Source organism: Ahaetulla prasina, chromosome 2, assembly GCF_028640845.1.
Source record: "Ahaetulla prasina isolate Xishuangbanna chromosome 2, ASM2864084v1, whole genome shotgun sequence".
Taxonomy (NCBI): Eukaryota; Metazoa; Chordata; class Lepidosauria; order Squamata; family Colubridae; genus Ahaetulla; species Ahaetulla prasina.
The window spans coordinates 276,865,733-276,893,469 of NC_080540.1; the positions used below are offsets into that span (position 1 = coordinate 276,865,733).

The window sequence follows — 27,737 nt, forward strand, 5'->3', positions numbered from 1 at the left end:
AGGCCAGTGTGAAAAGTGAGTTTGCACACAGTTTCCTGTTTTAAAATTTCTCCTGTACCAATGATGGTGAACCTTTTTGGCACCGAGTGCCCAAACTGGAACATGCATGCCAGAGAGCCGGAAACTCAAAGTCCAACTAGTCTTTGTGCACACTGGAGAGATGGTGAACCTATGGGACGTGTGCCAGAGGTGGCACACAGAGCCCTCTCTGTGGGTATGTGCGCCCTCACCAGCTGTTCTTCTGGTTTCAGGCACACTCATGCACGCTGGCCAGCTGTTTCCGGCCTGTGAATGCCCACCGGCCAGCTGTTCTTCAGGTTTCTGGTGCTCCGGCGTGTGCAAAGACCAGCTGGCCGGTACGCATGCGTGCACCAGAAACCAGAAGAGCAGCTGGTGACAGCATGTGTGCCCGTAGAGGAGGCTCTGTGTGTCACCTCTGGCACAGGTTGTAGTAGCAGCCATGAGTGTGTGTGTGTGTGTGTGTGAGAGAGAGAGAGAGATAGAGAGAGTGTCAGTGCTGGGTTTCAATTTTTTTTACTACTGGTTTTGTGGGTGTGGCTTGGTGGGTGTGGCACGGCTTGGTGGGCGTGGCTTGGTGGGCGTGGCAGGAGAAGTATACTGTAAAATCTCCATTCCCTCCACACTCCAGGGGAAAGTTACTGCAAAATCCCCATTTCCTCTTGATCAGTGGGGACTCGGGAGGCAGAGAATAGATGGGGGCGGGGCCAGTCAGAGGTGGTATTTACCAGTTCTCCGAACTCCTCAAAATTTCCGCTACCGGTTCTCCAGAACCGGTCAGAACCTGCTGAAACCCACCTCTGGTGTGTGTGTGTGTTTCAAAATTGGCAAGATGGAAGGCAGAACATTGTGAAACATATAATGCTCCATTTCTCTGTGCATCAAAGTTGCATTCATGTTCCAAAGGTTTGCATTCTAATGCTCCATTTGCTTCTGATTTGAGCCATTACCCCGCTCTGGCACTGCTCATTGCCAACTGCTAGGAAGGAACATGGCAGATCGGTTTTGCTAAAGGCCTAAATACATGACTTGCAAAGATACCTCAGATGACTTTCTCATCTTCTGATACCTTTCCCAATAGGCTCTCTCTCCGAAAATTTTAGCAAACATCAGAAAATTTTAGCAAGCACCAAGTTGAGTTTTGGCTCCCCCAAATATTCTATTGCATCATTTGTTTTTCAAAGCATCACTAAGAGCAACTGAACCTTCCTGAAAGATGTGTTACTCATAATTATGGGGATGCAACTATTTTGCACATAGGTGCCTTGGCAAAAACACCCAACAACAGAGAAAGGTTGAGGTTGCCTTCTTTTGCACTTCCCCCTCTCCCCCCTGATTTCACAGTCCAGCTTATAACCCTGGTGTTTTCAAATGGTTTCCCATTCACACAGTAACTAGGCCTAACCTTGTTTAGATTCTGGGCTGCTACTTGTTGAGAACTTAATTTAGGTAACTTTCAACTCATGTTTCTGGGTCTGCTCCCTCCCCCAATTCTTCTCTTGTATCACCATTTTTTTCAAAACATCACTAAGAGTCACCAACCTTTCCTGAAATACCCGCCACTCATAATTATGGGGATGCAGGGCATCTACCAGAAGCTGTTTTTTTTCTGGCATAAGAGGCCTGGTTTGGTCTCAGAGGAAGGCCAATGTGAACAAAAGAGGGTGGATATTTGTTGCCCTCTATTGATGGAATGCAGAAGTGTTGACCACAAACTAAATGTCAGTCTAAAACAGGGGTGTCAAAACTCCGTTTCACTGAGGGCTGCATCAGGGTTGTGTTTGACCTTGGGGGGGGGACAGGGGAGGCGTGGTCAGAGAGGGCATGGTGGGTTTTGCTTTTAGTTTGTTTTGCTAGCGCTCTGCCAGCACAAATCCTAGCCCATAGCCAGCGCCCCCCCCACTCGAGCTCCGTTTTTGTTGGCAGAGATGCCATAGGTCCTTCGCTGTTTCCAGGGAGGTCCTGCGGGCCAGATCTAAGCACCCTATGGGCAGGATATGGCCCGCGGACTTTGAGTTTGACAGCCCTGGTCTAAATAAAGAGGATGCAAAATGGATTGGGGAAAGTGAATATGAAATGACTTTCATGCCTAGGTTAAAACTTCTTTCAGTGTTTTCCTTCTTTCCTGCGTTTGTATTATTAAAACATAGAGACATACAATACACCAAATGGAGACCTTGTGATTTGCAAATTCTGCCAAAATGATTCAGAAAAGCTGTGATTTGGCAGAAGAAAAATCCAAAATAGTTTTAGGTATTTCTACTAGAGGAAACAGTGGGGTTCAGAAGAAAGTGCTTGGGTTGCAAAAAACGTGGACAGTCATTAGGTGATGGTAAAGAGATATAGAAAACTCTGTCTCTTTGTGAAAACTGGTGTTTTTTAGGACTTTGGTAGCTCAGATCTGTTCTAATGTTCTAATTATGGTGTCTGAAGTACAAAGTAGCATATGAGTGTGAAGATGGCACATTAACTAGATATGCATCAACAGGAACCAATTCCATGTCCAAACTTGAGAGAGAGAGAGAGAGGGAGGGAGGGAGGGAGGGAGGAAGAGAGAAAGAGAGAATAGATTTTTAAAAAAAATATACAATTGAAATATATTTCGAAGTATCCATAAATCAAAAAGCACAAGTAAATGCATTGCCGGAGCCAAATGATGAATGGCTGCCTAAGTCAAAAATTCTGAAATAGTCAAATGAAACAAATGATCATTTGTTTATCACAAACTTTCAGAAAAAATAACAACTACATTGATGACAGTTTGCTAAGTTTAAGTGTAACATGCATTTAAAGCAGGGGTCTCCAACCTTGGCAACTTTAAGCCTGGAGGACTTCAACTCCCAGAATTCCCCAGCCAGCTTTGCTGGCTGGGGGGTTCTGGGAGTTGAAGTCCACCAGGCTTAAAGTTCCTAAGGTTGGAGACCCCTGATTTAAAACATGGGGTTTTTTTGACCTATTGATTGTGGAACTGTCAAAGTGCCTTTGAAGATGAAAATACTTGCTGCTTATATAAAAGAATCCTCAATTTCAACATCAAGAGGGACCAAGAAGATGTACTATGTGCACACAAACAATGCACACACTGGTCCTAAGCAGTAGACCAACCAAACCAATATATTCCAGTACTTTGCTCGTATATCACCAATGTCAGAACTTGAGCATATTACTAGATGTCCATGTAAAAACACAGCCAATCCCCATGATGTCTAGCTGGGAATTTTATATTAAGATTGCCTTCTAAATGATCAGGCAACCTCACGAAGCTTGGGGAACACCATTTCCATGCTGCACATGTTGGTGCTATGTCTGCATGTTATCCCAGAGGCATTGCTTCCTTTTTAATGACCCAGATTGATCAGGGTTTGTGCTCAGCATTAACATCACATTCATGCCTGAACACAGGAAGGTCATAGCGGTGACGGAGAAAAGCCATGGGAAGAATGGTATTCTGCTCTAATTCAAATGATATAAGAATTAGATAAATCTATATGGAGTCTCTTACACTCTGAGTCTCAGTCCATGGTATTGCTCAGGAAATAAAAAAAATAATAATGCCAGAAGTTGAGTGACATGAACTATCCTCCAATATAAGCCTCATGCTGGAGTTGTTCAGGGAAGTTAGTCTCCCTCTTTTAGATGTGAGCCATGTTCTTGTCCCAGAATGGCTTGCTTCCATAAGCAACCTCCAACCACCTGTATAAAACCTCCAACCATCCAATGTTCAACCATCCATTGTTCAACCAACTGTTGCTCAACCAACCATCCTCCAACCACCCATCGTACAGAACCCCCAACCATTCATTGCTCAACCATCCATTGTTCAACCAACTGTTGAACAACCATCCAATCTCCAACCGCCTGTCGTTCATAACCTCCAACCAACTGTCATCCAAAACTAGGTACACACACCCCTTACTTCTTCTACACTAAACACTGCAGATCTTAAATGAAAATTGATAAATACAAGAAGCATTGTAAACAAATTACCTGAATTTATCCTCTTGTTAAACAATGGTACATATGATATTATATTTGTTTGCGAAACATGGCTGAACTCATCACTCCCTGACTCCATTATTTCAAACAAAGAGTACCATGTTTTTCGGTCAGATCGTGAAACCCGCAGAGGAGGTAGAGTAGCCACTCTACCTCCTCTGCAGGTTTCACGATCTGACTGAAAAACAAAAAGCCACTGAATCTAAAAAATATTTAAGTTGCACATAAACTTTCTCCTCCTGAGACTATTGTATGCGACCTGTCCCTTAACATCACACTTTGAGTCTTACTATGCTACAGAGCCCCTGACTACGACATCGCTCATGTGAACATGTTAACCACACTGCTAACATGGGCTACCTCTTGCCCATATCCTCTCATCTTCCTGGGTGACCTTAATCTACCTTCTATTAACTGGATAACAAATGAATGTGCAACTGAACCCATCCATACTACCCTATACAACGCTGTTACAAACCTAGGTCTTGAACAACTAGTAACTAACAATACAAGACTCAACAACTGCCTTGACCTCATCTTCTGCAACAACACAAACTCAATTTATGGACTACAAATAAAAGAACCCTCTTCCAACAGCGACCACAGCATGATAGACTTTTGTCTCACTATATGCCCTTACATAAATCATCATAATAATGGTATTCCAAACTACAATTTCAAAAAAGCCAACTATGACCTTATAAACAACGACCTCTCGCCTCTTGACTGGCAAAATCTGTTCTTAATCTGTATCACTGCAGAAGACCACTATAGAGTTTTCCTACTTGAAGTCAGTAAAGTCATTAATCTTTACATACCACAAACCACCACCAAAATCAGAAAAAACAAATTACCCATATCAATAAAAAAGCTTCAATCCAAAAAACCAAATCTCTCTTAAGAAAAAACAAAAAGGGCTATATAGCAAATTTCAAAAACTGCTACAGAAATATATGCAACCAAATAAAAACTGAATGCACCAATTACCAAACCAAGCAAGAAGAAGACCTTCTGCGCACAAATTCCAATCGTGCTTTTTATAATTTTGTGAACAACAAACTTAAAGACTCAAGATCTATCCCACCACTAAAAGATTCTAATGGCAAAGAATATAATGATGAAACAGTTAAAGCAAACCTCTTCAACACATTCTTTGGCTCAGTCTTTGTTAACAGTAATCGCTTATACCCAACATTCCCCAATCGTACCAACAATGAGTACAACGACCTAACATATAGATTTCACAGAAGATAATGTTGAAAAAACTCTTCACAAACTGAAACCATCCCTATCTATTGGACCTGATGGACTATGTGCATACTTCTTAAAAAGGCTTTCCACTAATATAGCAGAACCCCTAAGCATAATCTTTGAAAAAGCTTTCACGACCAGTTCCCTTCCCAAACTTTGGTCACTAGCCACGGTCATCCCTGTCTTCAAAAAAGGAAACCCCAGCCTAGTTGAAAATTACAGACCAATCTCTCTATGCTGTGTCACCTGCAAAGTAATGGAATCGATCATCAATCAATCCATTACCCTCCACCTAGAAACAAACAACCTACTCTCTAATAAACAATTTGGTTTCAGAAAAAAATTATCATATAATTTATAACTTCTTCACTGCAAAAACATATGGACTACAAATCTTGATCAGGGCAAAGCAATAGATGCAATCTACATAGACTTCTGTAAAGCTTTTGACTTAGTAGTACATGATAAACTTCTCCTAAAACTAAAATCCTATGGCATCTCAGGACCCCTCCACAATTGGATAACAGCTTTCCTGTCAAACAGACAACAAGTGGTTAAAATTGACAATGCTCTATCAAATCCTGTTCCTGTCAAAAGTGGTGTTCCCAAAGGCAGCATTCTTGGACCAACACTCTTCATATTATACATTAATGATCTCTGTGACCATATCACAAGTAATTGTGTTCTCTTTGCTGACAATGTCAAACAATTTAACACCACCAACAATACAGCTACCCTTCAAAAAGACCATGACTTTGTATCTGAATGGTCTAAAACTTGGCAACTCCAAATCTCAACCAGCAAATGCTCAGTCTTACATATTGGAAAAAAGAACCTAAACACTAAGTACAAGCTTGATGGACATTACCTTACAGATTACCCCCACCCTGTTAAAGACCTTGGAGTTTTCATATCCAATGATCTAAGTGCCAAAGCCCACTGCAACCACATTGCAAAAAAGGCTTTAAGAGTTGTAAACCTAATCTTGCATAGCTTCTTCTCCAAAAACACTACACTACTAACCAGAGCATATAAAACATTTGCTAGACCAATTCTTGAATACAGCTCGACTGTCTGGAACCCGTACATTTCTGACATCAATACAATTGAACGTGTCCAGAAATATTTTACAAGAAGAGTTCTCCACTCCTCTGAATACAACAAAATACCTTATGACACCAGACTTGAAATCCTGGGTTTAGAAAATTTAGAACTACGCCACCTTCGACATGACCTGAGTTTAACTCATAGAATCGTCTATTACAATGTCCTTCCTGTTGAAGACTACTTCAGCTTCAACAATACACGAGCACACAATAGATTTAAGCTTAATGTCAACCACTCCAATCTTGATTGCAGAAAATATGACTTCAGTAGCAGAGTTGTTAATGCTTGGAATACACTAACTGACTCTGTGGTCTCTTCCCAAAATCCCCAAAGCTTCAATTAAAAACTGTCTACTATTGACCTCATCCCATTCCTAAGGAGTCTATAAGGGGCGTGCATAAGAGCACAAGCGTGTCTACCGTTCCTGTCCTATTGTTTCCTTTCATTATATCCAATTAATATAGTTATTACATACTCATATATATGCTTATATATTGTATAGTTATTTCATGCTTATGCTTATATATATACCGTGTGACAAAATAAATAAATAAATAAAATAAAAATAAGCAAGTGACTGGTTCAGAATAGGAGCCAAGAGAATTCATATCCTAAGAAAGACAGTCACTCCTTTCCAATGGCCATATCTGGTCAATGGAGAATAGGTAGGCAGTCTTCTGCCAGTGGTCTCTATGAGCTAAAACGTCAGTACTTCCTCCTTAAATCAACTCAATTGGGAAATTCAGTCCTCATCTCACCAACATCTTGTGACCAAAACATAGTTGAGATTTTTTGGGGGGGCAAGCTATGATGTGCAACAACATCTCTTTGTAAAAGCATTTTGTCTGTACTGCATAGGAGAAATTGAATTTGTTGGGCACATTTTTTCCACAGCCCTTTTTTACTTTCCTTTGCAAAATGATTCAGTTATGCCACATTTATTTAAATACTGCAGAAACCTAAACATTCAAAGAAAAGTCAACAATGACTTCTAGGATTGTTGTACAATATTGAACAATTTCAATGCTCTCTGTCACAAGATTGTTTCCATCAGCATGGTGCATTATATTCTATCCTTATTTTTTGCAATAGCCAGTAGCAAATATACCAATATGCTATTGTTTATTAACTCTGAAGTGTAATGTATACTGCTGGGTTTTATAGCTTTCTGATTGCGCTGTTGCAGTGAGAGAGTTTATCTATGTAATGTGAATAACAGAGAACAAAATTTGTGTCCCTGATTTTGTATACGATAAGAGGAAAAATAGCTCCTAGAATTTTGAAGCTTGGCCCTTCACTGAATATCGTTTTCATTTTCTCCACTTAGACAGTCTGGTCCCACTGAGTCTATGCATGAATCAGAAGTGCACTGCTGATGTGTAACTGTTTCATCAGTATCAATACTCAAATTGTTATAAGTGTGTTCCACTGTTATTCCATGTAAAGTAACATCCTTCATAATACTAAACTTTGATGAAGCAGGATAATGTAGTTGGACTTGCTGGAACTGGGAAACAGAGATTCAAATTCATGTTCAGCCATGGAATATCATGGGTACCTGTCTGTTTAACTCATAAAGACAAGTGGCTGTGGGTACCAGCGTCCCGGTACAGTCAGCTTACGCTATCGCTGACTGTTGGGGGTGAAGTACTGGCCCCCAGGGGGAGGGTGCGCAACTTGGGCATTCTCCTGGATTACCGGCTGTCCTTAGAGGAACATCTGATGGCCGTTGCCATTTTATCAGGTTCGCCTGATTCGCCAGTTGCATCCCTTCCTAGACCGGGTCTCCTTATGCACGGTCACTCACGCCCTTGTCACTTCCCGTCTGGACTATTGCAATGCTCTCTACATGGGGCTCCCCTTGAAGAGCATTAGGAGGCTCCAGCTAGTCCAGAATGCGGCTGCGCGAGTGATAGAGAGAGCACCTCGCTGCTCCCATATAACACCTATCCTGCGCGGCCTGCACTGGCTGCCGTTAGCCTTCCGAGTGCAATTCAAGGTGCTGGTTATCACCTTTAAAGCACTCCATGGCTTAGGACCGGGTTATTTATGAGACCGCCTTCTGCCACCGATAGCCTCCCATCGACCTGTGCGCTCCCACAGGGTTGGCCTTCTCAGGGTGCCGTCGACCAAACAATGTCGGTTGGCGGCCCCCAGGGGGAGAGCCTTCTCTGTGGCAGCACCGGCCCTTTGGAATGAGCTGCCTCCGGGGTTGCGTCAACTCCCCGACCTCCGGACCTTCAATCGCGAACTTAAGACCTTATTATTTCATCATGCGGGACTGGCCTAAGTGAAATTTTAAATGGAAATTTTAAATGGGTTTTATGTCAGTCTATGACCGTTTTAGTTTGATTTGGCCTATTATAAATATTTGGTTTTAATTTTGCTTTTAAATTTGTTATTTGTACTCTGTGTTGGTTTTAATATGGCTGTAAACCGCCCTGAGTCCTTCAGGAGAAGGGCAGTATAGAAATTAAATTATAAATAAATAAAATAAATAAAAATAATACTATGTCAGATTGTGGCAAGTTTTCTTTTGACTTAATAAAAGGTAAAATTGCTCATTATAAACTAGCATGAAATAGCCAATATGGCTTTTCTAACATACTATGGGTAAAAAATCCTGACCTAGTAGTATACTTGAATTCAGACAGAATTTCTTAGCATCTGTCACTATTGTACGTTGCTATGTGGATACAATTAGAGGAGAGTATTATGCTGTCATAAACTCCTGAAAAAAAGATATGAATCCAAAGAGAAAGACTTTGTATTATTAGTATCATAAAGTAGCATACATAGAGCCTGGATTTCATGCATTTCCCAGTTCCTGTCCTCTTTCTGAAAGATTGGGAGAAGCAAAACTGGCATTCAGCCCCATTTGAGAAGATTCCTTGCTTATTGTTAACCAAAAACTAGGTATTGTTTCTAAAATAATATCTAATCAACCACTAAACAAACCAACAGGAAACCTTGAATCGTGTTGTTGACACATTTGATAGGCTACCATTTATTAACTAGATTTTGTTCTTTACATTTTGTTTGTATCCAAGGATGATTTAACCTGAGGTGGTGGTGCAGTGGTGTCAGAAATGGGATTGGAGAAATGATAGCACGTGTGATGACATCCTTCCGAGGTTGGTAAAATGAAGACCTAGATTGTTGGGGGCAATAGGCTGACTCTTTAAACCGCTTAGAGGGCTGTAAAGCACTGTGAAGCAGTATATAAGTCTAAGTGCTATTGCTATTACACTTGTGTCATCATCCGGTTGTCACTAATGATACTGTTAGTACTGTAGATGCTTTTGCTCAAACAAGAATGTGTTGAGAGAGAAGTACTGATATTAGGAGTGTAGTTTCTAGGAGAAAATATTCTTGAGATTGGTGTTTGCATGAAAGAAAATTAAGCTTTGCTTAAGATGCAAAAGTAATAAGAAAACCTGAATTACTTAACTGTATTTACAGCTAAGAGTCTAGAATAGAACTGAATAGAATTGAATAGAATTAGGTCAGAGACAGAAAGGGGAAAAAAGAGAATTAAGCTGAGAGGGGAAGAATATGCTGACAACCATAAGAATATCATCAAACTAATAAGAGGCATGTTATGGAGAGACATGGAAAATAAAAGTTTTAATCAAGGAAAGGAGATAAAAATGAGAATCATGTTCTTGTAGAGGGCGAAGAAGCAGGATGCTGCTTACTGTCAGTAGGTTTTTCTTGCTACAAGCTCTTGTTAAGTTTCTGTCTCTCTGAATTGTAGAGAGGGGGAAATGTGCAACCTGCTAGATCACCATTTCAAATGGATTGGAGCTGCAATGCCCAGTTTCAGTCTTGGTATCCAACTAGAAGATTCCAGGCTGTAAAAAAAAAAAGTTACAGGTAGTCCTTGACTTAATTGAGCCTGGAATTTTGGTTGTTAAGTTATTAACAACCGTCATTGCAATTGTTAATAAAATCACATGTTTGTATGTCTGAATGCAATGTGTCGTGTCCCACTCCTCCGCTGACGGCTGGGTCAGGGAAATCCGAATCAGGCTTGCCTCTGCAGCTCTGCCCAAAGTCCTAGCAAAGTCCTCAGAGCAGGCAGGAGACCAGTAAGTGACTTCAGCAAGATAAGTTCGACTTTTGCCTGACTCAGAGACTGCCAGAAAGTAGATCCTTTATATAGGCCATGGGGTGTGGCTCCATGACTCAGCACTCATTAAGGCCTGCCCCTCCCTTCCTTCTGTTGCCTCCGCCTCTCCAATCTTCTGATGCGAGGGTCACTCCAATCAGCTGTTGTTGGGAGTAAACCCTCCTCAGGCTCACCTGCTGTGGAGGAGGGGGAGGGATCTAGCTGCTCCGTTTGCCTGGGCATGGAGTCAGGGCTGGGGCAGGGAGATGCTCCTTCTTCTGCAGTATGTGTGGGCATGGAGCCAGGACTGGGGCCGGGAGGCATACATTCCTCAGTGTTCGGGAGCAGGTAAGAAGGCCCCGGCTGCTCTGAGGGCGGGCAAGACACAACACAATGGGTGTTGTTTTTTTTTGCTGGAAAACAACACAAAAGTCACAAAATGCGATGTCATAAATGTGAGCTAGTTGCCAAGTGCCTGAAATGTGATCATGTAACCATGGGAATGATGCAGCTTCAAGGACGCGTTGAAAGTAACTTCTTTTTTGAGTCCATTGTGACTTTGGTCATTAAGTATTAAGTCAAGGACAGCAGCATCACTTTCCCACCTTGCTGTCTGGAGAACTACTGCATAAAGGTTTCCCTATCAATCAGAATAAAGCTGGAAGGACCTTGGAGGTCTTCTAGTCCAACCCCCTGCTCAGGCAGGAGACTCTATATTATTTCAGACAGGTGGCTATCCAGTCTCTTTTTAAAAACCTCCAGTGATGAAGCACCCACAACTTTCAGAGGCAAGCTGTTCCACTGGTTAATTAAGAAGTTTCTCCTGAATTCCAGGTTGCTTCTCTCCTTGACTAGTTTCCATCCATTGCTTCTTGTCCTGCCCTCTGGTGCTTTAGAAAATAAGTTGACTCCCTCTTCTTGTGGCAACCCCTCAAAGGTTGGAATACTGCTATCATGTCCACCCCCCAGTCTTCTTTTCTCTATTTATTTATTATTTATTTATTTTATTAGATTTTTATACCGCCCTTCTCCTGAAGGACTCCGGGCGGTGTACAGCCAAAAGATAAAAAACCCAACATATATACAATTAAAACAAAACATTTAAAACAGAACATATTACAAAAGTGGCCGACATTAAAAGTTTAAAATTTAAAACCCTAAAATAATAAAAACCCAATTAAAATTTAATAAAACTGCTAAGCCAGTCCCGCTTGAATAAATAAGTGTGTTTTCAGCTCACGGCGAAAGGTCCGAAGGTCAGGCACTTGGCGTAGGCCAGGGGGAAGTTCGTTCTAGAGCGTAGGAGCTCCAACAGAGAAGGCCCTGCCCCTGGGGGCCGCCAGCCGACATTGTTTGGCGGACGGCACCCTGAGCAGACCCTCTCTGTGTGAGCGTACGGGTCAGTGGGAGGTATGAGGTAACAGCAGGCGGTCCCGTAAGTACCCGGGTCCTAAGCCGGGTTCTCTAGACTGGCCATACCCAGCTCCTGCAACTTTTCATCATATGTTTTTGCCTCCAGATCCTTAATCATATTAGTTGCTCTTCTTTGCACTTTTTCCAAAGTCTCAGCACCTTTTTTGTAAAGTGGTGACCAAAACTGGATGTAGTATTCCAGGTGTGGTCTTACTAAGGATTTATAGATTGGTACTAATACCTCACATGATTTTGATTCCACGCCTTTGTTTCTACAACCAAGCATCGCATTTGCTTTTTTGGCTGCCGCCGCACACTGCTAGCTCATGTTTAAGTAATTCCAAGGCCCCTCTCACAGTTACTGTTTTTGAGCCAGGTTTCACCTAATATGTACTTGTACCTTTGATTTTTCCTGCTCAGGTGTAAAACCTTGTTTTTCTCCACATTAAAATTCATGTTGTTGCTTAGCATAGGGCCCATTGTTCTTTTCTTTTACCATACTAATATAGCATGAAAGAAACGTTCCTCTAAGCAGAGTCAGTAAGAAAGTTAGAAGTCTATTTTTTCCATACTCAGCTGAGATGCTGCAGAAAAGGCTGGCAAGCATGTTGAGACAGTGGTTCTTTCTCTTCAGAGCACCATCCATTTGCCCATAATGCCTAGGAAGGATGAGCAAGAAATAAAATTTGGAAGATCAGTTATTTTTCATTTGCATCATTGTCTTCAAAAAGAGAAAAGGAGATGGAGTCATTGGCTCCAATCCTCTCTGCAGGCAAATAACGCCTGTCATTTCCTCTGCTCATCTGTTCCTTCATTTCCAGCATGGCATCCATATGTTCGCAGACACTTATCTCAGAACTTGTAAGACTCCAGCTCCAGATTTCATTTTTAAATTGTGTTTTGAATTAGAAAACAAAAGGAAAGGAAAAAAATGGGAGATCAGCCGGCAGCAAATCAAAGCATCACCCTGTAACATAATCGGTATGCCAAGGATACTTCTGGTCCCAAATCCATCCCAATTTCCAGAGAATTTTGGAAAATGAAATGGCACAAGACTCCAGTGCTTTCTTTGGGACAAGAGATCCCACTTGTCCTCAAAAAAGACAAAAGGAAATTGAAAAAGGTAAACAGCAATCTGGGAAACTAAAGATGACAAGACCCCTTTGCCTTCTTCTAAAGTTGTGCAAAATTATAATCCAGTCCAGCATAGAGACACCACTATACTTGTGTTTAAGGAGTAATTGACAGGTACAGCCAGTTTGGGCTAGTGGTTAAGAGATTGGGCTAGAATCTGGGAGGCCATAATTTTCCAATCCTGCCTGAGGCACAAAGCTAGATTATCTTGGCTCAATCAGTCTCTCACTCAGCCCTAGGAAGGAGGCCAGGGCAAACCACTTTTAAAATCTTGCCAAGAAAACTTCAAGACCAAGTCTAGACAGTTGCCAAGAGTCAAGACTGACCTGAAGGTGCCAAAAACAAATAAACCAAACAACAACAACAACAACAACAGTTGGCATGCTCATACAAGATCTGAATCAGATTTCCTGCTTTGGCTCTGAATACTATAGGCTTTTTATGACTCGGCATAGATAAAGATGGCAGACACTCTTTGCCTATGCCTTACATTCAAGATTCCAAATCTTCCTACTGGCCCCCAAAGGTGGAGGGTCTTTGCTTTACTTCTTTGCATGTTCTGTTTCTTGGGTGACGCAATGAAAAGATGAAGCTGAGCTATCTAGATGTATTAGCAAAACAGAGCCACCCTTTTTCTCTTGTTTGCTCACCTTTGGTCAAAGATTGGTATAGTAGAAAGGCTATCTGGGATCAATTGCAGCATTATATAAATCAGTGAGGCAAATTGTATTGATTTGCAAACTGCAAAACTCACATATTTTAACTATTGATTCAAGGAACATAATACAACTGCCTTTGTTGATAGGCCAATAGTATGGCATATCTCAGAACAGAATCCACTCCTTTTTTAGTCTTTTGTGCAAGCTATTTGTCTTTTCTAGCCCTTTCTCCTATCAGCATTAACAGCAGTTGTGACCATAAAACAGATTTTTGCTGTGAGTGTATTTATTTGGGGAAGGTCACAATCCACAAAAACAATAATGAAACCAAGTAAAATAATTAATATATTTGTCAGAAAAGGTACTGTTAAACATATTTTATTTATTTTTCCATCTTTATTATTTTGATAATTCAAGGCAGCTAACATACTTAATACCCCTTTTTCCTCCTGTTTTCCCCACAACAACCCTGTGAGGTGAGTTGGACTGAAAGAGAATGACTGGCTCAAAGTCACCCAGCCAGCTTACATGCCAAAACTTTAACCAAAAACTATCTACTATCTAGTATTGACCTCATCCCATTCCTAAGAGGTCTGTAAGGGGCGTGCATAAGAGCACAAACGTGCCTACCGTTCCTGTCCTAATGTTCCCTTTGATTGTATCCAATTCATATAGGTTTTTTTTATATTTATGCTTATATATATGCTTATATATCATATAGTTATTTCATGCTTACGCTTACATATACTATTGTGACAAATAAATAAATAAATAAATAAATAAATAAATAAATAAATAAATAAATGAATGAATGAATGAATGAATGAATGAATACCTAAGGGTGGGACTAGAACTCACACTAAATGGAACTGGCATATTAATAGTAAATAGAATAATAATAATAATAATAATCATTATCATCAACTAGTAAACTTCATAGTAATATTAGATATCCCTTAAAATATGAGTTTGAAGTCTTGGAAGTAAAAGAAGAAGACCAAAGAATGAGTATCACAACAGAGAAGACCCTATTTTTTTTTTATATATATGCAGGGCACTGTGAAGATGCATCTCTACAGATCTAAATGTTCTGTGGATATGCTCTTGGACAAACTAAACATTAATGCTATTTAAACATCATTACTAGAACTTTCAAGTTCATCTAATTAAGCTCTAGGTAGCCCATACAGTTGTAGAGGAACAGTGACAAGTGCTCTTTAAAGGGTGCTCTGCATAAGATTTGCAGCCACCTTGAGTATTACCAGCAATTTCCCAGTTGTCTTCAAAGCAAATCTTCATAGGAAATATGGCGGTTGTCAAAACTGGAGCTTAGAGGACGGTAGCTAAGTTATTTCTGTGAAAGAAAGAACATGTCCAGCTAATTATAATAACAAAATGTATATCGTGATGCCACAATGCAACTTCATACCTTTTGCACTTGTTGCAGGCAAGTGCCTAAGGGGCAGTTTGCATTACAATAGCAATAGCACTTAGACTTATATACCACTTCACAATGCTTTACAGCCCACTCTAAGTGGTTTACAGAGTCAGCCTATTGCCCCCAACAATCTGGGTCCTCATTTTACCCACCTCGGAAGGATGGAAGGCTGAGTCAACCTTGAGCCTGGTGAGATTTGAACTGCTGAACAACCTTATAATGGACTTTTCCCCGGGCAGGGTTTGACAAGATGGCACCCCCAATGGTGTGGTTGAGTCTTGAGTCAGCATAAACCCAATCCCAACAAATCACTTGAACGACAGGGCAGGCTTGAAAGGGGGGAAAATTGCGAGTAGGATGGCAGCGCTCCTTTTTTGCGCCTAAGCGCAACGATCCTCCCAGCCAAGGCGCTAAAATAATGGCCGCAAGATAAAGGAGGCTGTCGCTTCTTCCAGATCGCGCACGTTTTCATTCCCCGAGAAAAAAAAAAGCCCCCTTCTCGTATGTCCACCCCCCCCAACCCCCCCCCCCCCACCGTGGCATCACAGGGGAGAAGAACCTGCTGTTGATTCTCGGTTGGCCTGACCCTCCCCAGGAGGCGATCTAGAGTTAGGGTTCGTCTCGAGGCCCCCCGTGGCGCCCTAGGCGCGCGTTCAGCCTTCGGCGGAGTTTTAGGTAGACGGAAGATGCGCTCGGAAATGGCAAAGGGTGACGGCGGGGCGGCAAGCTGCGCTCCCCCGGGCTGGCGCTTTTCCAGCCGAGGCTCTTCAGCGGCGGCCGAGAGGCTTTGGCATATGATAAGTCGACTCCGCACGTGCCTGCGCCATCCACCCGTGGGCGTGGCGCAGCGTGGCGCGTAAAAACTCTCTCTAGCAAAGCGAGGGCTGGAGACGAGCAAAGCGGCTGGGCTTCCAGGAGCCGGCAGAAGGAGGAGGGGCTGCCCGCGGCTGCTGCTTAACCGGCTGAGCCAGGCGAGCGAGCGAGCAAGCGAGCGGTTCCCTTGGCAGGCACCGAGTATGGCTTCGTCGCAAGGCAAGGCTGAGTTGAAATTCGCCGACTGGATGGCAAGTTTGCCCGAAAGCATCCACAGTGTGCCGCTGGCAAACCTGGCCATCCCAGGTAAGATACCGGGGTCGTTGGAGAAGACGGGGAGAGGGCATTGGGTTTTTGTTGTTGTTGTTGGATGTTTTGCTTGGTTTCATTAGTGGGAAGCTGCGAGACGGTCGAGTCTTGATCGCGCCGGGAATAGCTCCTTTGCCTTCTCGGAAAGGTGACATTGGACGCTGTCTCCGTGCAGCGCCTGCTATCTGATGGGGATTGATAAATGAATGTGATGGCGGACTGGGGATCATGACATACCTTCGTGACCCTTTTGTAATGACGGTCTATCTGTACGAGACATCCAAATCTCGGCTTCAGTTTAGGCAGATGGCCACGAGATCTAAATAGGAGTCATATCGCTATCCATGGTGCTGAAATATTCCCCGCTCTCCGAGATCCAGCTTGTATTCAGAGAACAAGAGAAGAAAGTTACAGCTCATGGAACCATATATTTATAGCCGTCTTTCCCGGACTTTTAGGACTGCATAGATGGATCAATATCTCTGTAACACCCTGGAAGGATCCCACAAAGTGATGTGTGTGGTGAAATCACTTTGGTTTGTCCACACATTGTTTTCTTTTTGTTTCATCATTTCACTTCCCTACTATTCTGTGAGGATAGCAACTCTAATTCAGATTAGGTTTGGGTTTTTGTTTTGTTTTTTGCCCTGAACCGGACACATCAGTATGCACACACCACATCCTACCCCATTACTCTGTTTACCACACTGGGGGAGTTGTGTATTTGAACCAGCAGACAGTTAATACTATGCCCCTGACACTTGAACTTAAGATGAGAATCTAACCATTCTGCTATGAAGTTGGTGGGTTCACACATTTGCTTGATGCTGCAGTGATTGAGTAATGGATGTGCATGTTAAAAAGGTATATGCAAGTAGGGGGACAAGCAGTTCAATTTGGTGCTGAAATATAACTGGTTGGAAAAAGCTTTTGAAATTGCTACTCCTGACATACAATAAAGCATGAAAAATCTGCTAGTAGTCAAAACAAATAGCCAGGCACCACTGTCATTTCAAAATTACCTACCTCCATAAAGCCTGTAAGAGATAACCATGGTGGGACAGGGAGCTCTGAATAGCAAAATCTTATTTCTCCTTTGAAGGTCTTGAGGGAAGTTTGTCTAATTTTTATCTTATCTGACAGGACTGTTGTGGAGGTAGATTATTATAAATTTTATTATGTTCTTGGAGAATGGGGTAGAATGCAATTATTGCCCTGATCGTGCTGTGAGCATTTTTCTTCACAAAAAAGTCAGCTTCCAAAAATAGTAAATTTTCTTAATACACACAGACATGCAGAAAAGGATGTGATTATTCATCTGAATAACTGAGACTTTGTTGTTGTTGAGTTTGTTTCATTGTTCTTTCTTGCTCATCAATGTCTTCTAAAATCTACTGGTTTATATCACCTTGAGGTTTTTTCTGTGAATATCTAGATACTGTATACAGGTCTGGATCCCAACCACTTCAGCTTTATATCTGCATAAATAATAAATCATTGTGGTATATCTTTTAAGCTGCTTTTATGAAAACCTTTACATGTTGGGTGCATATTAGATCCAAATGCCCAGTGTACAACATTTGTAATAATACCAGAGGATGAAAAAGGTATTTAAAGAATGCATATGTGTTCAGGAGGGCGGGGGGCTTAAGTAAGTTTCAGCCTTGTGTTCTATATGATCTGGAAAAAGGATGTGTTTTTAAAATTTAGTAGACTTTAGGCTAAAAACAATGCTTACTTATTTAGTGTAATCAATAAAACAACATAGACCAGCTAGAAGAAAAGAGATGATACTTCAAATATTTCCATGCATTTTTGTTGTATTTGTACTTAGTAAAGGCAAAACACACACACACACACAAAGGACAAAACAGAGGTAAAATTAGATGGCTTCTGGGGGAAGGATATATTCTAATATGTTCTCTTAATGATTACCTGATTTGAAAAGCAATTTGTTTGCAAAAAGCATTTTGACTGAAGGGGGAGGGTGAGAGAGAAACCTTTTGTATTCTGTAGTACAAAGGAATTTTCTGTTAATTGCTAATTGAAATCTAATATATGCTAATTGAAATCTAGTGCATGCAAATAGGTTAATTGCTCTGACATAGAAAGTGGATAGCTTGCTGATTGGTGATGTGTTTATTTGGCTAGTTAAATTTAAAAACAAAACACAATTATTTCTCTCTCTTTTATGCACTCTCCCATCACAATAAGTTGTTTTTTTAAAAAAAACACACCATCTTTAGCACTATAGTTAGATAACCTTTCTTGATTACTGAGTACTTCAGGTGCCAGGACTACAGTGAGGAGTAAGTTTATGGTACAGCATGAACGGCATTTAACAATAGAAGATGAGACCATCTGTGGGTGGTTGGCATTTAATCTTGCTGTTGAACACACTCCAGACATGTCATAGCTCAGTTGTAATGCACCTGCTTTGCATGCTAAATATCTCAGTTTTGTTCCTTGATGCCTCTAGGTATGGCTGGGAAAAATGTAGCTGAAGAAATCGACAGCTTAATCCATGCTGAGGAGCTAGGCTTGATACACTTTCAGAAAACAAGAGATTTCCTATCAGATTGGGAGCCCATTGCGAGTCCTTTCAGAGTAGATTGCTCTGGACAAGAAACAGGTGGAAATAATACACGAGAATACTCTTAATTTTTAATGATAACTGCAAAATATAGCTTGACTCTGAGAAAGACTCATGTGGTTTCCTTTGGTGGTTCTACTAGGCTCTGAGCTCCTAAATATAAGGTGTATGTATGCTCATGAGAAGTTCCGTAACTGGAAGACATTGGCTATACCAGTGAACATTTTTATAACTCTGCTGCCTTTTTTTGGGGGGGGGGTTCTCTGTGCAAGAGAAGAAGTGTTAGTTTGAAAAATCCTTCCCCCCACCTCAAATGCTGATTGTGCCATTGTCTAGAACTGGTTGCATGCATTTCCTTCTTTCCTTCAGTTTTTTCTGACTTCATCCTCTAAACATGTTGGACCATAGTACACTTCTTATCAGAGAGACTCTTGGACCATGTAAGTAATCTGAAAGTGGAGTTGAGAAAAGCGACTTTGTTCTGAAGCTGCCCTTGGGGATTTCATTCCTGAACACTAATTTGATTTGACCTTGGCAATATCGATAACATTTTTTGGTTCTCTTTCATTGAGGGTAGCAAAAGATAATTCCCTTTTTCTTATGGCAGTTGCAAGCATTCAGAGGTCCCTGGGTGTGTGTGTGTGTCAAACTGAGGTTATTAAAAGCAGGAGGAGACATGAGAAAAAGAGCTTGATGTATCAGTGCACTCTACCTGTACTTACCTGGGAGTACGTTCCTATGCATGTGAGTGGATTGCTCCTACTAAACATTTATGGAACTATACTGAAAGAGTCGTCTGCCAGACCATGACAAACAGACACAATTTTGGGTTGATTTAAATAGAATAGAATTTTTTTTATTGGCCAAGTGTGATTGGACACACAAGGAATTTGTCTTGGTGCATACGCTCTCAGTGTACATAAAAGAAAAGATACATTCATCAAGAATTCTAAGGTACAACGATTAATGATAGTCATAGGATACAAATAAGCAATCAGGAAACAATATCAATTTAAATCGTAAGGATACAAGCAACAAAGTTACAAAGTCATAAGTGGAAGGAGATGGGTGATGGGAACGATGAGAAGAGTAATAGTAGTGCAGACTTAGTAAATAGTTTGACAGTGTTGAGGGAATTATTTGTTTAGCAGAGTGATGGCGTTCGGGGAAAAACTGTCTTGTGTCTAGTTGTTCTGGTGTGCAGTGCTCTATAGCGTCGTTTTGAGGGTAGGAGTTGAAACAGTTTAGGTCCAGGATGTGAGGGATCTGTCCTCTTAAATCTTAAATCTTCTGAATTTAAACATGGTAACTAGACTGGACCCAATGATTGCATAGTTAAATTATTTAAAACTTTATTCTATCTATGAACTTGGGAAATTATAGTCCCAACCTATTTGAAGAGGACCCAGAGGGCCTCTTTTAAAAAGCTGTGTTATTGATGTTTATGTTTGACTATTAAAGTAGACCCCCAGGGTTTTTCCAACTGCTTTGCATAACTCTTACCTACTTTTGTCAGCAACAACAAGCCAATGAAAGAGGTTCAGCTGAAAGAGTGATTGGCCCAAAGTCATCAAGAGAACTTCCATATTTTTGAGAATCGAGTAGAGTCTGGATCTCAACCATTCTGACTCCAGTATGTAACCAGTACACAGTCCTCAACTTATGACCGGTTGTTTAGCGACTGACCAGACTTATGATTGAACCTCCCCAAAGCTACTTATGATCGAATTCTGATCCGGTTCTGATGGCCACTTCTCACAGTCACATGATCGCATTTTGAGCGCTTGGCAACACTTATGGCCTTTTGCAGCATCCTGCTGTCACTTGCAATTTATGACATTTTTGCTGAAAATCAACATTTACTTCTGGTTTCTGGCAAAAATGGTCATGGGTTTGCTGAATGACCACCGCATTCACTTAATGGCCATTGCAAAAGTTGTAAAATCAGGCCAGTTTCCATGGTTTACCCTTTTTATTTCCATTACGACTTACGACCAATAATTGCTAGGCTCAATTACAGTTGTAAGTTTAGGATGACCTCTACTTAAATTGTGATGTTCATGGGTGTGAATGGGTGTGGAGATTATTTTCACTAAATATCTCTCTAACTTTTCCCTGCATATATTTTATTTGATCAATTAATATACTGATCACCTTTAACTTTAAATTTAGAGATAATATTCCCTGCAAGAAAGTATATTATTATTATTATTTATTTGATTTTTATACCGCCCTTCTCTCGAAGGACTCAGGGCGGTGTACAGGCAAGATAAAACCAACAATACAATATACAGTTTAAAATGCAATTTAAAAAACTTATTTAAATTAGCCTGAAAATTAAAATTTGCCATGAACTAAAAACCCCATTTAAAATTAATAAAAATTTAACATTAAAATTCAATTTAAGCCAGCCCCGCGCGGATAAAGAGGTGTGTCTTCAGTTCGCGACGGAATGTCCGAAGGTCAGGTATTTGGCGTAAACCCGGGGGAAGCTCATTCCAGAGTGTGGGAGCCCCCACAGAGAAGGCCCTTCCCCTGGGGGCCGCCAGCTGACATTGCTTGGCGGACGGCACCCTGAGAAGTCCCTCTCTGTGAGAGCGTACGGGTCGGTGGGAGGCATGTGGTAACAGCAGGCGGTTCCGTAAGTATATTAAAATGATGCTGAAGTTGGTTACTTATTTCCAGTTTTGCTTTCATGAATGACTTTTGAGGAAATTCAATGAATCCAGACACACATACATACACAGAGAGGGAGGGAGGGAGGGAGGAAGGGACAGAGACAGTTTTCATATAATGCTGAGTCTAATATTAAGCATAGTTTTAGCCCCCTATTGTATCTTGATGATTAGTTACTCTGTCCTTTAAGTTAAATGGTAAGTCTTTGAATGAAAGTAATAATTTTTTGTGCAAGAAAATATTTGGTAGTATGCAAATCAGCCTTTCCGTCTGTTTTCCCCCCCTGCATGTGTTGACCTCTAACTTGTGAAATTCTTAGTCTTTAGTCATGCTGGAAATTCTTGGATTTAATGTCCCATAACATCTAGAAAGTATTGAGTTAGGGAAGGTTCTGTAAGACTGGAAAATTGCTTAGTGGTTTACTGTACTTTTTGTTGCAAAACAAGAGTACACATAAAGTCTGACATATTGTTTGATTATTGTATGTGTGTGTGTGTGTGTGTGTGTGTGTGTGTGTATGTTTGAGTTGGTATTGATTTCTGAACACTGCTTGGACAAGTTCCTGCATGTCTGTGGAGATTCTCAATCATCCAGGTCATAGTTGTTTTAAAGGTGCTTTTTCAAAAGGCAATTTGATTGTTTTTTTCCTGAGGAAGAAGAAGAAGATGACATTTTGCTTCTCATCTTGGAGGAGAAGCAAAATGTCTTCTTGGATGATCTAGCTTCTTGGATGAGAAGCAAAACATCTCCTTTTTCCTCAGGGAAAAAAACCCAGTCCAGTTGTCTTTTGAAAAAGCACCTTTGAGACAAGCCCCGGTAGTTTTCCTGACAAGATTTTCAGATTTTCTACCCTTGCCTGCTTTCTAGGGCTGAGAGAAAGGGACTGGCCCAAGACCATCAACTGGTGTTGTGCCTAAAGAGGACTAGAAATCACAATCTCCTGGTTTCTAGCCCAGAGTCTTAAATATTACCCCAACCTGACATTCTCTCTCAGTTTGATAGATCCTTGTAAATCAGCCTGCAACCTGTATGTACCCTATTCCTCATCTTAGTTTCTTTATGCACAACATACTTCATGGGGTTATTGTGAGAGCTATGCCTTGATTTTATTTTGCTCATTTTTAAAATTTTATATTCTGTTTTTTTATTGAAGTAGATAACAATTATAGTTAAGTGTATCTGTGCAAGTTACACAGATACAGAAAAATCTCTGCCAGTTTAGGAACTTTCATGTGTATTGCTTTAGATTTCTGATCATACCTGCTTAGCATGGCCAATACATCAGTCTCACATACATGGGTTTAGCGGTCCACCTTGACTGGGGATGATAGGAGTTGTACAGTCTGCTCACATTGTGAGGAAATTGGGTACTCTGTGATTCATTGTGCTATCTAATCTTGCTAATGCTTTCTTGTTATACTTTTTTTTCCTTTTAACACATTTAATATAGTGATCATTCATAGAGTATAGAGAGCAAAGAGGATGGCCTTGAGGGAGAGAGGGGAGATCTGTTGCCATAGCAATGAGAAGGAAAACATCGCTTAAGCTCAAACTATGAAGGTATGTGTAAACATCTCAGACAGACACTCTCCCCACTCCCTATTTCACCTGAGTATAAGAGAGGGAAGAGATGAAACATAACCAGGACTGAAAATTCTATTACTACAGTCAATCTCAATAAAAGTAGCTTTAATCTTAAAATGAGATGGATTTCTTGGTCTGATCTATATCTTGAAGATGAAATCAGACCAAGACCCATCAGACTATATTTACAAAGGGCACAATTATAGTCCAGTCATAGTGGAAACTCAACAAAATTAAATATTTTTAGATAGTCTTCTCTGTGCAGCATATGGCTGCACATGCACCATTTTTATTTTACTTAGTACTGGTTAGTGAGAGCTGCGGTGGTGCAGTGGTTAGAATGCAGTACTGCAAGCTATTTCTGACTGCCGGCTGTCTGCAATTTGGCAGTTCGATTCTCACCAGGCTCAAGATTGACTCAGCCTTCCATCTTTCTGAGGTGGGTAAAATGTGGACCCAGATTGTTGGGGGATGGGATGACTCTGTAAACCACTTAGAGAGGGCTGTAAAGCACTGTGAAGCGGTATATAAGTCTAAGTGCTATTGCTATTTTATTTCCTGTAAGCTGCCTTGAGTCACCATGAGCTAGTAGATGGCAATATAAATTTTCATAAATGAATGAATGAATGAATGATAGATAGATAGATAGATAGATAGATAGATAGATAGAAGTCTAAGTGCTATTGCTATTGCTATCAGCATTTTATGCTGCTCCAGGATAATAACTCTGATGATAAACCTAGCATTAATAGATTAATAGATTAATATGGCAATCCAGATCTGCCAGACCAATTCACCCCAAATGTGGATCAATTCTTTTATAGCTTGTTCTTATTCATCTTCACCAAAATCAATATATTCCTGTGGCAGATGTTAAATTTGTTGTTACATCAAGAATGATGTTGATCTCAAAATTTACATAGCAAGAATTGAATTCTAGCTTTGAACATTGTCTGCATCTATTGTTACAAGAAGAATAATGTACATAGGACAAGTTATCTCTACGGCACTAATGGATTTCTCTTGACTGATTCAATATTTAAGATGTTTCGCGGTAATAAAATACAGTTGGTTCCTGATAATTCACTGCAGTTATGAATACTGCTTGTTCTTTGGTCTTGGAATTAAAAAAGAGGCCATGGCTTTTAGCAGCAGTGATTAGCAGTGCACCAAAGCCTATATTTATCCAATCCACACTCTAAAGGTAGATTGCACCTAGCAAAGGGTAGTTAGGATGTCTCAAAATTTGTAATAGATTTATCATTAAAAAATAAGATCATTAAAAAACTCATAAGTGAGTTTTTTCTTTATTTTGCACCATCCCCCCCTTCTCCGTAAAATCATGAAATTTAGTGCAACTGTTTTATAAAATGCAACTGCATTGCTGAATATACAAAGGGATATTTTGAGATGGTGTCCAGGTTGAATAATGGGTTGGCAAAATTATAGAGGGAAATGAAATGCTGAGGACACGGACAATGGTTATTCTCTACTGATAACACACACGTGCAAACAGTTGTTGTCTGTGTCTGATGTTAGTATCCCTGCACTTACAGGAAGCTGATGAACACAAATATTACATGAAAAAAATCCCGTTTTTGATCAAGCCCCAAGAGAAAGAGCTGAAACTTTTGACAATTTGATCCAAGAGTAGGCACTTGAAGATCCTGGAAGACTGAAAATTGTTTTTTGAGTACAGATTGTCCTTGTCTTACAACCATTCGTTTAATGATCATTTGAAGTTACAACGGCAGTGAAAAAAGTGACTTATGACTGTTTTTAATATTTACGATCATTGAAGCATTCCCAAGGTCACATGATCTAAATCTGGACCCTTGGCAACTGTTTCATATTTTTGAGAGATGCAGTGTCCCAGGGCAGGGGTCTCCAACCTAAGCAACTTTAAGACTTGTGGAGACTTGTTAAGAACTCTGGGAGTTGAAGTCCACAAGTCTTAAAGTTGCCAAGGTTGGAGACCCCTGTCCCAGAGTCATGGGAGGCCTTCTGACAAGCAAAATCAAGGGAAAAGCACTTAACAACCGTGTTACTAACTTAACAACTGCAGTGATCCACTTAACAAATGTGGCAAGGAAGGTCGTAAAATGGGGCAAAACTCACCTAAGAGCAACAGCTTAGCAACAGAAAGTTTGGTATCAACTCGGGTCGTAAGTCGAGGACTACCTCTAATTGCTGGTTTTGCTGTCAAATAAGCGACCATTTATTTCTAACTTCCAAATGAGAGAATTGCTGTGCCTCGTCCGCTTTCCCCGCAGCCGGGCCCGTCTTATCTGCTTCCGAACACTGAGGAATGTCCTAGCATGCCTCCCGGCCCCAGCCTTGGCTTCATGCCCAGACAGGCCGAAGAAGAAGAAGTGCCTCCAGCCCCCAGCCCTGGCTCCATGCCCAGGCAAACGGAGCAACTAGACCCCTCCTCCTCCCCCACAGCATGTGAGCCTGAGGAAGGTCAATTACCAACAGCTGCAGACTGGAGTGACCCTCGCTTCAGGAGAATTGATAGGCGGCGTCAACAGAAGGAAGGGAGGGGCAGGCCTGGATAAGTGCTGAGTCATGGAGCCACACCCCATGGCCTATATAAAGGATCTGCTTTCTGGCATTCTCTGAGTCAGGCAAAGTCTACCTTGGATTGCTGAAGTCACTTCCTGGTCTCCTGCCTGCCTTGAAAACTTTGCTAGGACTTTGGCAGAGCTGCAGAGGCATGCCTGATTCGGATTTCCCTGACCCAGCCTTCAGCGGAGGAGTGGGACACGAAAAGAATTTTGACCTAAAGAATTTTCAGCACTGTCTGGAAATTTCTGGGAATCAAATTTTACACATTGGGAGCAGACAACTTGTCTTTAGAACTGAGTCGATTGTCTTACAGGGGTGGACTGTCTGTATGAGTGACACATGTTGACTAAGTAGCCAAAATTGGGCTTCTCCTACACCTCATTGTTAGCAGGCATCACCCTGAAGAATGGGAGTGGTAGCTTCTGAGAAGAAAGCACTTCAACGTTCATCCCCAATCTTCTAAAGATAGCTTCAGATATTGGAGTGGTGATTTGAGGGGAGGGGCATGTTGAGTGATGAGATTAAGAAGGGAAATATGATTAGGAATCCTCCTTCTTCTGCTCTGACGCACACCCTTAATATAAAGATGTAAACTTAATGTCAATAAATAAACAAGACAAGACAAAAATCAACCTTGTCCCAGTAATATAACTTCTCTTCTAAATGCTCAGAAATTGCTCTCTCCAAATCTTTCCACATTGCTGATCAAACTAGACATGACAGTAACCAAAAAGAATGTTAGTATTCTTTACAACTTTGTACATTTAAAAAATATGAGGTGAGAGTAGGGGATTGTTTGCAGGATGTCCAGTTGACCATTCAGGGCAGCAGAGGGGATTTAAGTATCAGACTACAATAGTGAGACCAAAATTCAAGTCTTGACTGAATCACAGAGCTCATAGAATTGTATCAGTTCCTCTGTCTCAGCCCCATTTACCTCAAAGGGTTGTTTCTGTGGAGACGGAATGAAAGAAAACCCAGTCCGTGAACCCCAGAGGAAAAGCAGGCTATAAATGAAATAAATAAATAACAAGATCTGCTGCCATCTGTTACTCTTCTTAGAATGGATGGAGGTGACTAGGACAAAAATATCACGCTGAACCAGTGGTGCCATTTTTTTTTTTTACTACTGGTTCTGTGGGCGTTGCTTGGTGGGTGTTGCTTGGTGGGCACGGCTTGGTGGGCATGGTAGGGGAAGGATACTGCAAAATCTCCATTCCCACCCCACTCCAGGGGAAGGATACTGCAAAATCTCCATTCCCACCCCACTCTAGGGGAAGGATACTGCAAAATCTCCATTCCCACCCCACTCTAGGGGAAGGATATTGCAAAATCTCCATTCCCACCCCACTCTGGGGCCAGCCAGAAGTAGTATTTGCCAGTTCCCTGAACTACTCAAAATTTCTACTGCCGCTCCTCTGAACTGCTCAAAACTTTTGCTATCGGTTCTCTAGAACCTGTCAGAACCTACTGGATTTCATCCCTACACTGAACATGCTACACTTGGCAGTCCTGCAGTTTAATGTGGGTTGGTTAAAGTTAAACGTGTATATTGTTGTGACAAAATAAATAAATGAAATGAAATGAAAGTGTTTCAGAAACTTGGAATATAGCAAGCTTTTCTAACTGGCATCCACAGTTGGGCTTATGAATCGTATCAATGCAAAGTTTTAACAAGATTAGTTCAGAGTACTAGTTGCAGTTCTGTCTAATGCTCAGCAACCCAACAACAGTCCGTCATTACAAGGGAGATAAATAGGTTCAGGGCTACCTATTTCTGGATAAGTGTATTTGGGGCTGTTACCATTCAAGAAAAAAGGTCCTTTTCCAGCTGGCTCTCTGCTGTCCTTAGTATCTAATTGCAAAGTCTTTTAAAAGCCTTGAGAAATAGGATCCATTTTCATAATATGAAAATGTCGAGTCCAGCCTGCCTCCTTAGAACATTGCCACCCCATTACTGCCTTGTATAGTTCGATATGTAAGTCAGAATTTATATTCACACAAATAAGCTTTGAGCTTCTTGATTGAAACATTGTGCTTACTTATTTAGGAATAAATTCACTTAAA

The 27,737-nt window shown here is 41.1% G+C and overlaps 1 protein-coding gene across 1 annotated transcript in view; it reads left to right on the top strand.

Annotated features, from left to right (window-relative positions):
• Window positions 1-16,143: 16,143 nt before the first annotated feature.
• PLCXD3 (phosphatidylinositol specific phospholipase C X domain containing 3) overlaps window positions 16,144-27,737 on the top strand; it is a 117,216-nt gene continuing 105,622 nt past the window's right edge. The window contains exon 1 of the mRNA XM_058173433.1: window positions 16,144-16,246. Within this exon, the coding sequence (XP_058029416.1) occupies window positions 16,144-16,246 (103 nt within the window). The remainder of the gene's footprint in view (window positions 16,247-27,737) is intronic.